General features: G+C 37.4%; 2 protein-coding genes across 3 annotated transcripts in view; one reads left to right on the forward strand and one right to left on the reverse strand.

The window, feature by feature from the left end:
- arhgap35a (Rho GTPase activating protein 35a) overlaps positions 1–3,111 on the reverse strand; it is a 92,667-nt gene extending 89,556 nt beyond the window's left edge. For both annotated transcript variants that reach the window (XM_065281581.2, XM_065281580.2), the window contains exon 1: positions 2,454–3,111. The gene's annotated coding sequence lies outside the window, so the exon portion shown is untranslated. The remainder of the gene's footprint in view (positions 1–2,453) is intronic.
- Positions 3,112–4,711: 1,600 nt separating this feature from the next.
- ap2s1 (adaptor related protein complex 2 subunit sigma 1) lies at positions 4,712–10,189 on the forward strand. Its single transcript, XM_065281583.1, has 5 exons — positions 4,712–4,870; positions 5,325–5,474; positions 5,734–5,847; positions 8,086–8,145; positions 8,926–10,189. The coding sequence occupies exons 1-5, from the start codon at positions 4,868–4,870 to the stop codon at positions 9,025–9,027; spliced, it is 429 nt and encodes a 142-aa protein (XP_065137655.1). The 5' UTR covers positions 4,712–4,867; the 3' UTR covers positions 9,028–10,189.
- The last annotated feature ends 3,666 nt before the right edge of the window (positions 10,190–13,855 follow it).

Raw genomic sequence — 13,855 nt, forward strand, 5'->3', positions numbered from 1 at the left:
GGTCTGTCTACCTGTTTAAAGTTGAGAAAGACATGACAGCAGATCAATCGGTTCCTGCTCTGAATTCCAAAGCGGTCACAAGGAAAACGCTCACAATCTCTCTCCGCAACCTCAACTGTTAACCCTCACTTAGAGCCCATACAACATAAGAAGAAACATGTCAGTTGTGCTCAAGGCCTGAAGCGTTTGATTACATTGAAACCCAGCTGCATTCTTCACATAACAGCTGGGGGCTCGGAGGGGTCGCGGGGTCTTGCGTTCCGAAATTAAAGATCATACAGAAAAGTACAGATCTTTCACTTAAACAATTGAGTCTTGAAAGTTTACACTACTATGAGCTTTATTAAATGTGTACTACACCGCTCAGGTACGTAAGCACTGTTGCTAAGTTCCAGAGGAATGTTCTTAACAACCCAACCAAGGCAGCCATAATGATTAAATACCACTTCAAAGGAGAACAGTGTTTAGATGGAGGGCGCTCAGAGGTGATATTTACTTACAAGCAACCAGGTGAGCGATCAGAAAGCGTTTACTGTAATTTACTGTCTTGGTTTACTGCTTGACTATTTGTGCAACTAATCCGGTCATAACATTCTCAAACCCCCTGGAAATCAGCCAGATTGCATTTTCATGCACATGGTTTACCCTTAAAATTAAGAATTCCCAATTTTGCTACTATTCAGTGAAATATGGGTCTGAAGTCACATTCCAATCCTTATCCTTCATTCCCGTTTTCATGTGCATGATGAGCACCTACTCGGTTTACTCAATCAACCATCTTCAACAAAATTCCACGGAGTCTGCCTCGCTGATATTTCTGTGTTTCTTTAAAGTCATGTCATGTCTTCCCTGAAGAAATAACAGTGGGATTCAATTGATATTACATTGTCAACAGGGCTTATAAATGATACTCCTGAATGCAAGAGGACAACATATCACCGCAACGTAATATTTTCTGCACTAAACATTTAGCGTATCAGCTAAGGGCCACAGTTTAATCTGTTACAAGCCTGACAGTCCAGACAGTAAAACAAATATACACCAGTGATCAAGCACACAAACCGCCACCTGGAATATATAAAATAATGCGTAGCGTGCCAAGTTTAGACAGGGAATTTGCTATCATTAGAATGACAAAGAACAGCCTAATGTAAAAATGAATCTATTAGTTAGCACTTGAAAAACGAGATTTGAAAGTATATCGCTCAGGTCAAGTTTTAGACTGATATTTGGCTGATTTTAGCATAGCCTGATATATTGCATATAGAAAATAGTTTACATGAACTCTTATTTTGCATTTACATCCAGGCAGGCACTTTTATTTCAAATTCAGTCAATACATTTTCATCATTCGAAGCCATGATATTTGGGCTGCTAATGCTTTACCAGTTCAGCTTCGAAATACAACTTCTGGTCAGTTATCTGTCCAAGGAGCCAACAATTTCAAAATATATCCGTCTATTACTACAGGTACAACATCAAACCAAATATGGGGGTTGTGTGTTGTTAAATCACTGCAACTTTAGCAACCAAGATGAATAAATGCAGAAATTTCCTATAGATTAGGTATATTATAGTCAGATTTACCTGTCACACAATTTAAAGGAAAAAGTCCGGACTTAAAAGAAACACACCATGTGTCTGTGCTGGTTCCTGGGCCTGGAGTAACTTACAACCAGCTGTTTCTGGATCATCACCAACTAACTGCATTACACAACCAAAGTCAACTAACCAACGGACTTTGGACCAGGACTTGAGGTCATGCAGAAAACGCTAAAATAATAAAGTAACTTATCATTAATAGTTGGTTTAATATGTGAACTGTACTGTTTTTTTGTGTTTTATTGGGGGGGGGGCGAAGCAATGTTACAAACAAGCACAGGAGTAACAATGTATCAGATTTAAAGAAGGTACGTCAGTGCTTTACTGGGGTGATGCAATGTTATAACAAACACTGCTGAAAGACAATCCTCACCCATTTCTATTTGGATTATTTTTGACTATACCTAGTAACTATACAGACATTATTGGTCATGATTATCATAAAGCAACATACATATACAGAAAAGATGTAAGACTAACTGAGAAGATATAAAGACTGGCCTGTGATCTTTCATTCGCCATATGACAGCTAAGTCAGGATATGTATTCAAATATCATAAAAGCACTTATGGGAGATGTTTAAATGCGAAAACCACCAATGCAAGATATATAAATACAAATACGTAACCAATTATTGATTTGCGTAAAGGAACAGTAAATTACAAATGATCCCAACCTTATGGGAGCAACTGCATGGGATAACAAACCAACCTACAGCTTTTATCGGTTCAAAGTGAAACAAAGAGTATTTTTTATAGCTCAGAGTATTTTTATAACAACAGGCAAATTAAAACTCAAAGCAGTTTGCTTACGGGATCCAGAGGAAATACACAGAAAAAGGAAAGACATACCACAGCATGCCTCTCTCTCGTTCACTCTTGTATCAGCAGTAGCAACCGGCTCAGGAAATTAATCAAGATGAAAAAAAAAATAATGATATTATTAATAGTCCAGCAGTGGTCCCGTAAACATCAAGGTTTTTCTTCCGCAACTGTCCGATCCCGATCCAATCCAATTCCTGACGGATCGTATTCTCAAAGTTTTCAACAATCTAATCTGCGTATCTCTTCCCAAATGCTGAACAAAAGGCACCAAAAAAAAACATCGACAAAAATCTGACTGTAATACTCGATCGCGGTGTTGGATAAGAGGGGGCGTTAAAAAAAAAGAGGGGGGAAAGCTTTCTATCGTTGTGTCTTCCCTTGGGTTCACCACGTTGTTTTTGAGCACTTATAATTTCCTTTGTTGTGTCCAAAACATCTCGAGTTGCTCGTGTTGATCGCGCGCTTCAGTCGTAAACGCGCAGTCTGACGAAGCGATTTTCCTCAGTGGAGAAAGCACTTCTCCCACTGTAAACGCCAAATACAGTGATGGTGAATGTGTGCGTTAATGTGTTTTTTCAGCTTCCCGATAATGGCGGCCCTTCTCCCGTCCTCGGTCTCTCCTCCCTCCCTGTGCTCGGAGAGAATAGGGAAAGCTGTAGTCTCGCGCATGGACACAATTACCGCACACGCACACTAGCGCGCGCACACACTCATCATTATAACGCATGCACTTATCTAAAGGCGCGGTTGTCCTGTGGTGATCATAGATATTATCAATTTTATAGTTCTTTTCCTATATAAATAGGTAAATGTATAACCATTTCCCATAAATAAGTAAACAAAGTTGGCTCCTGTGATGTCTCATGATGACGTTTAGCCTATATACATGTCTAGGGTTAGGGAATAAAATGTATCTAAGTATTTATAAATATTTGTGTTAAAATATGTGGATTTTGTCCTTTAAAAACCCAATATCATCACAAATTCCTTTTTTTTTTTTAAAAAAAAAGGATAATTTTGTTGTATCAAGTTTTATTTTTATTTTTTAGCTGATATTTGTCACTTGTAATAGTTTAACTTTATAAAAAATACAGGCTATTTGTTTCTGTACTTATTACCATGATAGACTGGTTACTGTAGTTTTATCATGGTTAATCACTAGTTATTTTTGTGAGGGACATTAAAGTTTTTTTTTTTAAGCTTAAACATGCTTTCAGTTGTTAACTTATTAGTGAATAACTGAAAGCATACAAAACTGATACGGTTTCCCAAGTCCTGTATGGTTCTAAATAATACAGAAACAGAAGCTAAATTCAAACATCGATTTATTTGCAGTTTATCATTACAGTGTTTATTATGACACACAGTTAATTATTAAAAACACCACATTTCCTAAACAGCAGCCTTTCACAACAAACCATCCTGGTGAAGTGAAGAAACTGGGCTGGAGAGGTCTCTACTCCCACCTCTGGCCTGCAGCTGAATTTTTTTTGTCCCAAGGGCCACCACATTCTTTCTCTCACAGTTGTGCAATCAGAGCACCAACCCCCTTCTCAATACAGAGACCCTGGACAACTTTTCTGGACAATGTTTTATAGTAGACAGATTCATCCTTAAATATGATTCTGAAGCAGAAGGTAAACAAATATTAAAAATAAGTGTAGAAATGACAAATCTACTCCTCCATTTTAAATAACAACATGTATCGACATGTTCTATATACAGCAGACACTTTCAGACTTATAATTTGTTATGTGTTAAACTGTTAGAATGAGACTTGTATTTTGTCACTGGTTGGTGCACTGTATTCCTGTTATTAAAACAACATTAATTAACTTTTGACAGTTAACACGACTACAATAAAAGTAAGAAAAATATATATTTAAATGAGGCAAAAACAGAACGACTTTTATTTTGCTTCCTCAAAATAACTGAACAATGTAAATTATTTCCTTAAACTAAGACATTAGTGAATGCATATTATTTAATACGATTTTTCACAGCGTACTGTATAATTCGTTTTATGATGATATTATGGAAATTCGCCTTAGGATCTATTTCAATTTATTTATTAACACATATATATAACATACATTTATGTTTATTGAGTGGCTAATCCCAAAGCAAAAGTCATATCAAACGTTATTAATAATTTGATTAGACTCCCCAAGTCATGTGCTATTGTCGTCATAGCTTTCCGGCATCAACATGGTACTTGTAGTTTTGGAGTCACATTCTCTTGATATCGTTGTATGATAATGTTTGCCATATGAAACTACAATACCCATAGTTCCAAGCGCCAAAGGCCTTCTGTTCGCATCCTGTCCGGTAAAGATAGCGGACGGCTACGGAACCTAGCTCAAGCTTATATTTCCTTAAATATACAAATAAACATCCATTAAAATAAACCAGACGCCTTGGATTTATAAACACACAGCATAATGGTAAGTCCAAATACTTAATCAAGACGATTCATTTGTTAGTTTTAATATTTTAAATGTCAGTTCGCCTCAGCTAACAGGCTAACCAAGAATATGTCGATAACAGAGGTCAGAAATAATTTTATATAGACATGAAATGTAGATAATAATGGGCAGTCATTTATTTATTTAATGAACAACAATAACAATTTAACAATAGAAATAACTGAATGTGTCAGAAGCTACATACTATTTCCTGTTTTTTTGGTGTTACCGTTTAATCGGTGAATTAGTTAAGTTATCATTTATACAAGGAAAAATCTATTATGGAAATAAAATCTACATGTAGCACGAGTATTTTAATTCAGTGCTATTTTTACAGTGACTGTCAGGTTCTGCATCCATTGACTTTACTAGATGAAATTAAAGCTTTTTGACAGCCAGGCCTGAACTTTTTTCCTTTTTAATTCCTGTGCAGATCCGATTTATCCTCATCCAAAACCGGGCAGGGAAGACCAGACTGGCGAAGTGGTACATGCAGTTTGACGATGATGAAAAACAGAAGCTTATTGAAGAGGTTCATGCTGTTGTGACAGTTCGTGATGCCAAACACACCAACTTTGTAGAGGTACAGCACTTTTAAACATTTATGTAGCTTTATTCTTGTGGGAGGTTTTGTAGTGTGTGGTCATAAAATCCTTAACTAATGCGACCAGTGCATTAAAATTAGAAACTTTTAAAGATAGTAATATATCAAAGTATTGACTAACTATGTTCAATACTTGCAGAATCTCATAATTTTCACATCACTACACCCATATATCAATATAATATTGAATTGCCACTTCTAATTCATCTCTTATGTGCACTGTTGTTTTCCCCTGCAGTTCAGAAACTTCAAAATCATTTACAGGCGGTACGCTGGCCTGTACTTCTGTATCTGTGTAGATGTTACGGACAATAACCTGGCTTACCTGGAGGCTATTCACAACTTTGTTGAGGTAAATTATATTCAACGCTAGCCTATAAATCCTGCTTCGATCAATAAACGTTTCTTTGGGAAATGATCGATTGTTAGTTGCATATTATAGCTTATCACTGGATATTAATTCTGCATTAGATGCTGGAGGGTAAGAGTCAAGGGTCTCAAATCCTTCCAGTGCACTGGAACGTTCGTTTCCTAAAAACTCTCATAATGCATCGCAAAAACCCTTTATGTTCCCTTTCCGGCAATGATGTGACCTTTTCTAAAGCTCTCCAACCAAAATGATGCGAGGGAACTCAATAGACATAATAGCAGTTTCTTTAAAGGGACAATGTGTAGTTTTTTTAAAGTATTTTATTAGTCAAAATTCATAAATATGTCCTCATTGGTGTCAAATGACCTCTGCCAGTGATCTGAATTTTCTTTGTAAGAAAATTGTTAATTTCTTCTCTTTATTTACATTGAACGTCCTAGAAGGCTTCAATGTCATTCCCCCATATTTAAAATTGATAATAGCAGAGAGGGACAAAAGCACTAGCCTACCGCAATGCATTTTCATTCAGAAAACGTGAACCAGCTAAAACGGTACATAACAGCTACCGTGGTTGCAACACACATTTGGAAAAGCGAGGCGCTAGAGAGCACTTTTCATTTGAATGCAAAATACAATGTCACAACTAGATGTGGGAAAATACTGCTTACTGTATCTTTAATATTACTGTTTCTGGGTCAAAAAATGTAGTTTTAAGATTAGTTTAGACGAGATCACGTAAGGAATAATTGACAACGGGCCGTTGAATTATTAAAAAATGCATTATTTTTAAATAATTCAAAGGACCAGAGTTAATTATTCCTTCTATACCATGGTTACCACATACATTGCTCTCGTGCCTATTTTTAAGCCAATTAGAATAAAGCATTCAACAGCCCTGTGATATAAACCTGTATAATCTTCAAATCTGCAGTAGATTAGTAAAGATAGCCCCTTTTTAAAAATATTTGGAGATGTGAGATACATTCGTGAACAGCGGGCATGAGCGCACGTGTGTCCTGCCGAGCACAGCCTCATCTCGGCCACTCCTATAATTGTGTGTGATACTCAAAAAATGAGATTTCATTTGTTTTGGGTATATACAACTTTAATCTCATGAATGTACTATTTGTCTCTTTTATTCATATTAGGTATTGGCGGAGATAAAAGTTAAATTCCTTATTTTTTATACTTAATAGATTTTGTATTTAATCTTAACGCTGTACCAGAGCCCTTTTTTCAATCTTTTTTTCTTGTCTGTGCTATATGAATGAGAAATTCTCGAAATATTCTTTGAGTATCGTTGAAACACTTTAAGTCCACACTTTTAGTCCATCCGCAGTCATTGACTTCACGTCTAAAGTGTTTATACGCAAACAAACAGGTAAATGGGGACTTCAGACCTTCGGGGAGCTCTTTTGCCGGCGTTATTTTCCGTGTCTTAGAGACAGATGGAATGTGGCCGTGAGGGAAACCATCGGCTAGGAGTTCAAGAACATTGTGACATGGAATGCTAGGACTTTCTCTGACCCTGACTGTAAACAACTCCCCCATCATATCCCCACATCAGCCAAACCGTCCCATACGCTAAATGTCACTGGATTAAAAGTCACACCACTGCTGGGTCACCCGGCCACCCGTCTCTGTCCTAAAAGTGCCTTTAAAGGGATAATTTACCCAAAATTGAAAATTCTGTCTTCATTTATTCACCCTCATGTTGTTCTAAACCTGTTGTTTCTTTATTCTGTGAAATACAAATGAAGATATTTTGATAAATGATGGAAAGTACACAAGTGACTTCCATCGTATTTGTTTTTCCTACTATGAAAGTTCATGGGTCAACTGCGTGGTTACTATCATTTATCAAAATATCTTCATTTGTGTTCATCAGAATAAAGAAACTCATTACAGGTTTAGAACAACACGAGGATGAGTAAATGAGTTATTTTTTTATTTTGGGGTAAACTGTCCCTTTTAAGTTCTGTTTACCGTATATGTAAATGCAGGACAGTGGGTACGTAAACGCATGCAAAGATTTTTTATGTTTTGTTGGGTACAAAAGGTCAAGTTTGGTAAACTCTTGCATAGGAAGGAAATAAACTGGTGTATAAATTCACATTCTTAAAATGTATTTGTATTTGCCTTCGATTTTGACTTCATATCATTTTAGCTATGTTACAATGAAGCAATTTGCAGTTATTGTGTTTCCCTTTTGCTCGACAGGTTTTGAATGAATATTTCCACAATGTGTGTGAATTAGATCTGGTCTTCAATTTCTACAAGGTAAGCGTATGACGTCTTTTCACATCTCAAAAACAAATGTTTGAGGGCCACTGGTGCCATTTAATATTTAACTACTATTGTTGCCTTGTCAAATCATTCACTTGCCGTCATGTTGTTTTAAACCTTGTTTTATTGAACAAAGAAGATGATATTTTGATCATAGACAGTAGGCACACAGTTGCCAGTACCCATTGACTTTCATAGTATTTGTTTTTTCCACTATGGAAATTCAATGGTTACTAACAACTGTGTGGTTACCATCAATTATCAAAAAAAAAAAATGATTAGAAAGAGGTAAATGATTCAGTGCATTTTATAAATGAAGTGTTTATGTGAAAGAAATATGTAGAGAATATTCATTTGGCAGCCCAACCAACAAAAATGATTTTTTTTAGTAATGCAGCATTATGGCCACAATCATACAATTATGAAGATGCATTTGGTGCAAGACGGAGGCTGCCATTAAAGAAACCCAGAAGGAAATGATAGAAAAAGTTGCTCCAGCATTTGATTACTACTGCATTAATTACCTGATGTATTTTTAAATCCACCTACTAGATGTTCAAAGTATTGCCTACACATAAGCTGGTAGGCAGGGGAAATATTTTCATGTTTAACACGTGCAGGCTATATTGTATAAAGTGTTTAATATGGTTTAATCCATATGGTGTATCTTTATCATGTCTAGTGAAAGACAAAGTCATACAGGTCTGGAGCAATGTGAGTAAATGATGGAGAGTAATTCCCGTCACTGATGTTTAATGTCTAATTGTGTTGTAGGTGTACACGGTGGTGGATGAGATGTTTCTTGCGGGAGAGATCAGAGAAACTAGCCAGACCAAGGTCCTCAAACAGCTCCTTATGTTGCAGTCTCTGGAGTAGAGAGCTCATTGGTGTCTACCCCTGTCAATCAATTATCCACTATTGCAGCAGGACCCCTCCCACCCCTGCTTGCAACAAGCCATGATGTGTGCGTGTGTGCGTGTGCGTGTGTGTGTATGGGTGTAGTCGTGCTAAACTCCAACCACAAACATTTCACCTTTTCTTTAAAATCACTTCCAAGTATATTGCGATTCAATGACTCTGCAGTTAAATTTGAAAGAAGCACTTGTAAGATTCCCTGGTTATTTAGTATTGACCTAAATACTTCCCAGTATGCTTTGGCAATGTCAGAATTGAATACTTGAGCAATTTTATAGCACAGTAGATTTGAAAGAGTCTGGCAACCTCTCCAAGCACATTCATTAACACTAAACCTAGATAATGGCTATCGTGTTGCCCAATAACTGCTGTGGCATTGAAGCGTCATCTACACTACTAACAAAAACAGCAATCTCAGCAATGTTAAACCCTGATTATACCGAATCATTCCTCCCTGAACATGTCAAGGCAATAATCTGCTGTGGCCTGGCAGGCCATTTAATAAAATCCATTACAAATTCAAATTAAATGTTAGTGATGGATGAAACACACAATTTAGTCTCAAATATATTGTGCTACTTGCGTAAAGCAGTACTGTGAATCTTGTTTTTGTATTGTGTACATACACATGATATATGCAGATATTTTAAGTGTAACTAACCAGTCATTCCAGTCATCTAAACAAGTCTCTGTTGCTACTTGTTGTGCATTGAAATCTGTTGGCTGTGTGGAGAACTAGAGCCAGTGATTAGGGAGCGGTTTACAGAACAAGGTTACAGTAGAAGAATGAAGCTTGGGGAAATGACAAAGATGGTCTACTTTTAATTTCCCCTTTTGTGGAAATTGTCCATTTGCTCCAATAGCTCTATGGCAACTGCTCGGCCTTACAACTTTCCATTACAGTTAGATTCAAAGTTACAATGAGACTTTATTTTGTATTTGTATGGTTTGTGTCGTCTTTTTGTCCAAATTTAATCAAAAATATTCCATATTTGCCGATTAATCCATGTAAGATCGCAGAGTAAACATTGATATAAGTGGTGTTACTCTTGTATGTGTTCCTTAAAGTGTATATATATTAATGAAGGTGAAATCAAGAAAATAAACATGAAGTTAAAATATATGAGTCATTTGTGAATCAGTGAGTTATTTTGATTGTACTATACTGCCATCTGCTTGTGAAGGGATGATACTACAATTACACAAACATGAAGAGGTTAAAGTTGAGTTTACCTGACATACAAACTTTGCTTGATACTCTGGTACAGGATTTTCACAGTTTGTGAGATTGCAATGTTATGGGCAAATAAATAATTATTTTCTTTTTTTTATTATTTTATGTAGTTCACACTACAACTATACTTTTATGTGTTTGTTTCTATGAAGAAAGGCCTTCTAATTGGCGATTTTGTTTATAAATGGGACTTGTAATAGTCTTTAGTTAGGAAATTTTTATTTAGAAAGGAAAATTAGATGTTTATGGAAATGTAAAAGTTACATTTCATGCCAAGAACCTAAAACAACGTTAAAATAGAGAATAAATTGTGATTACATTTATTGGGTTAATAATTTAGATTCAGTTGACAGCACTCCTAAAAATTAAGGTGTTTTCCGATGACATAAAACAGTGGTTCTGAAACCACCAAAAATAAATTTTGAATTGCTAAAATATTCTGTTAAGTCGCTGTATTATTTTGTTATGTGTTAATGTCACATCTACGCAAACCTGCATTTGCTTCCCTAAATGGGAATCAGAATGAAGAACAGTAGCTGGGTTTCCAAGTGAATCTTTTCAAAATTCGCAAAAAAGAAACAAACAAATGCGAATTATGTGCGTTTCCATCGAATTGTTGGAGCTAGTGACGTGGTATTGGTAACCAAGTAACCAACAGTAAACAAAACAAAGCACGCTTGGAAAATGGAGACAGGACTGCAGTCACGATAGGGCAAGTTATCAATTTATTTTAATTTAGTTATTAGCAGTGCAGCTTGTAATTACCAAACTAAATGTTGTGCACAGAAGAAGAAATGCATAATTTTTGAAGGCACTAGCAGCAAGGACATTAAAGATGACGTCGAGCCTCTTATATGGTAAAGACAACGACAGCAGGTTTAATGCATTGGATTCATTGTTCGCTAAGTCAGAATTTATTTGGCAAATGGGTTTCCGCATCTATTTCGCATTTTGGACTGCATGTTGTCACGATGGTGCAATTTATTCATGTATTTGCCGTGCAGCTTGTACATGTAATTGCCAAACTGAATTCTGTGCATAGAAGAAGGAATGCAGACTTTTTATTAAGGCAGCAGCAAGGACATTGCGACGACGTCGAGCACCATATATGGTAAAGACAACTTTACAGCTAGAAGGTAATGCTGCGTTCCAGGCAACCCGTAACCCGTAACTCACGACTTCAAAACCACGACTCTGAACTGGGAGTACATCGATCTAGTACGAGTTCACGAGTGGGAAGTCACGGGTTTGACTGCCGTTCCAGTGCACTTTCCCCGGTAGAAGGTTGTAAAAACACGAGTTACAGGCTGCCTGGAACGCACAGGGTCGTAAGTCGTGGTTTTGAAGTCGTAACTCACGGGTTTAAAAACCTGCCTGGAACCGTGGTTTTAATGTTTGTTATGTCAGAATTAATTCGGCAAATGCGTTTATCCCCCATTTTTCGCATGAATCAAAAACCACCTCAAGCGAGCGTAAAACATTTTTTTGCGAATTAAGGGCTTTTTAATCGAAATTTGGCGTTTCCATCACTCGTTTCTGATGCGATACTTCAAAATGCGCTTAAAGAGTAACTAAACCAACTTTTTTAGTTAATGATCTGTAAGAATGGGGCTTTATTAGTGCTGTTCATTGATTTTAGTAAGTTTTTTGACATTTGGATGTAAAGTGTTTCAATACTACAATATATGGTGTAAAAACGTCTGAGTGCTGCACTCTTCAGGTTGAACGGTGGCTACTACAGTTGAATTTTCCTATTGGATGGTGGGTCCAAAAAATGACTCGTGACGTAAGCAGGTTCAAGATCACCACGCCCTTGTTACGATCTCACCACACACTTACGCTGCGTTCCAGGCAACCTAACCGTAACTCACGACTTCAAAACCACGACTCACGACTCTGAACTGGGAGAACATCGATCTAGTACGAGTTCACGGGTGGGAAGTCACGGGTTTGACTGCCGTTCCAGTGCAATTTCACCGGTAGAAGGATGCAAAAACACGAGTTACAGGCTGCCTGGAACGCATAAGGCCGTGAGTCGTGCTTTTGAAGTCGTAACTCACGGGTTTAAAAACCTGCCTGGAACGCAGCATTAGTTCGTCCTCTCTATCTCCTTGGGATCTGCCCACTTTTCTTGCATTTTTCAAATATTGCCAGTGGGTGGAGTCAGGCTCTGACCAGGGGTTTATGCTGCGTTCCAGGCAACCCGTAACCCGTAACTCACGAGTTCAAAACCACGCCTCACGACTCTGAACTGGGAGTACATCGATCTAGTACGAGTTCACGGGTGGGAAGTCACGGGTTTGACTGCCGTTCCAGTGCACTTTTACCGGTAGAAGGTTGTAAAAACACGAGTTACGGGCTGCCTGGAACGCATAAGGTCGTGAGTCGTGGTTTTGAAGTCGTAACTCACGGGTTTAAAAACCTGCCTGGAACGCACCATAAGTTACACTTTAAAAAATGATGATAGAAACATGGCTAAGCTTGCCTTGTTTATTGTTGGTTACTAGGTTACCAATACCAACATCATTGTCAAACCATGTCAAACAACTTGATGGAAGCGCATCTATTTCGCTTTTTTTGCGAAACGCATTTGCCGAAATAATTCTGACGTAGCGAACATTAAACCACGGGACTGACCGTCTGTTACCGCTGTCGTTGTCTCTACCATACCATATGGGCTCGACGTCGTCTTCTTTGCTGCTAGTGCCTTCATCAAAAATGCTGAATTTCTTCTTCTGTGCACAGCATTTAGTTCAGCAATTACAATTACTGCTAATAAATGAATAACTTGCCCCATCGTGACTACATTGAGTCGGTCTCCATTTTCTAAGCATGCCTTGTTTTGTTTACTGTTGGTTACTAGGTTACCAATACCATCGTCATTCAATCAAACAACTTAGAAGCGCAACTAATTCGCATTATGTTTGCTTATTATTTTTTTGCGAATCTTGAAAAGATTCCACGTGGATCGAAACCCAGCCACAGTAGCAATTTTTCCATCACCATGATTTTATGCGCATTTTGAAGCATCAAAAGTGATGGAAACGCCAAATTTCGATTAAAAATCCCTTAATTCGCAAAAAATGTTTTACGCTCGCATGAGGTGGTTTTTGATCTTTGCGAATAAAGTAAATGCGAATAATTGGAGATGGAAACGCATTTGCCGAATTATAATTCTGACGTAGCGAACATTAAACCCACGGGACTAACCGTCTAGCTGTTTCCGCTGTCGTTGTCTTTGCCGTGCATATGTCCTTGATGCTAGTGCCTTCATCAAAAATGCTGCATTTCTTCTTCTGTGCACAGCATTCAGCAATTACAAGCTGCACTGCTAATAAATTAATAACTTGCCCGATTGTGACTACATGCAGTCCGGTCTCCATTTTCTAAGCGTGCCTTGTTTTGTTTACTGTTGGTTACTAGGTTACCGATACGTCACTCGAACAACTTGATGTAAACGCACCAGCTGCCTGGATGTAAGAAAGGCACTGCTGAAGTATTGAAGTTGTAGGTTTTTCAGCATTTTTTTTTTTCGTACAAAATTAGTAAATTTAA

The sequence above is a fragment of the Paramisgurnus dabryanus genome, chromosome 8, assembly GCF_030506205.2.
Source record: "Paramisgurnus dabryanus chromosome 8, PD_genome_1.1, whole genome shotgun sequence".
In the NCBI taxonomy this organism is placed as follows: Eukaryota; Metazoa; Chordata; class Actinopteri; order Cypriniformes; family Cobitidae; genus Paramisgurnus; species Paramisgurnus dabryanus.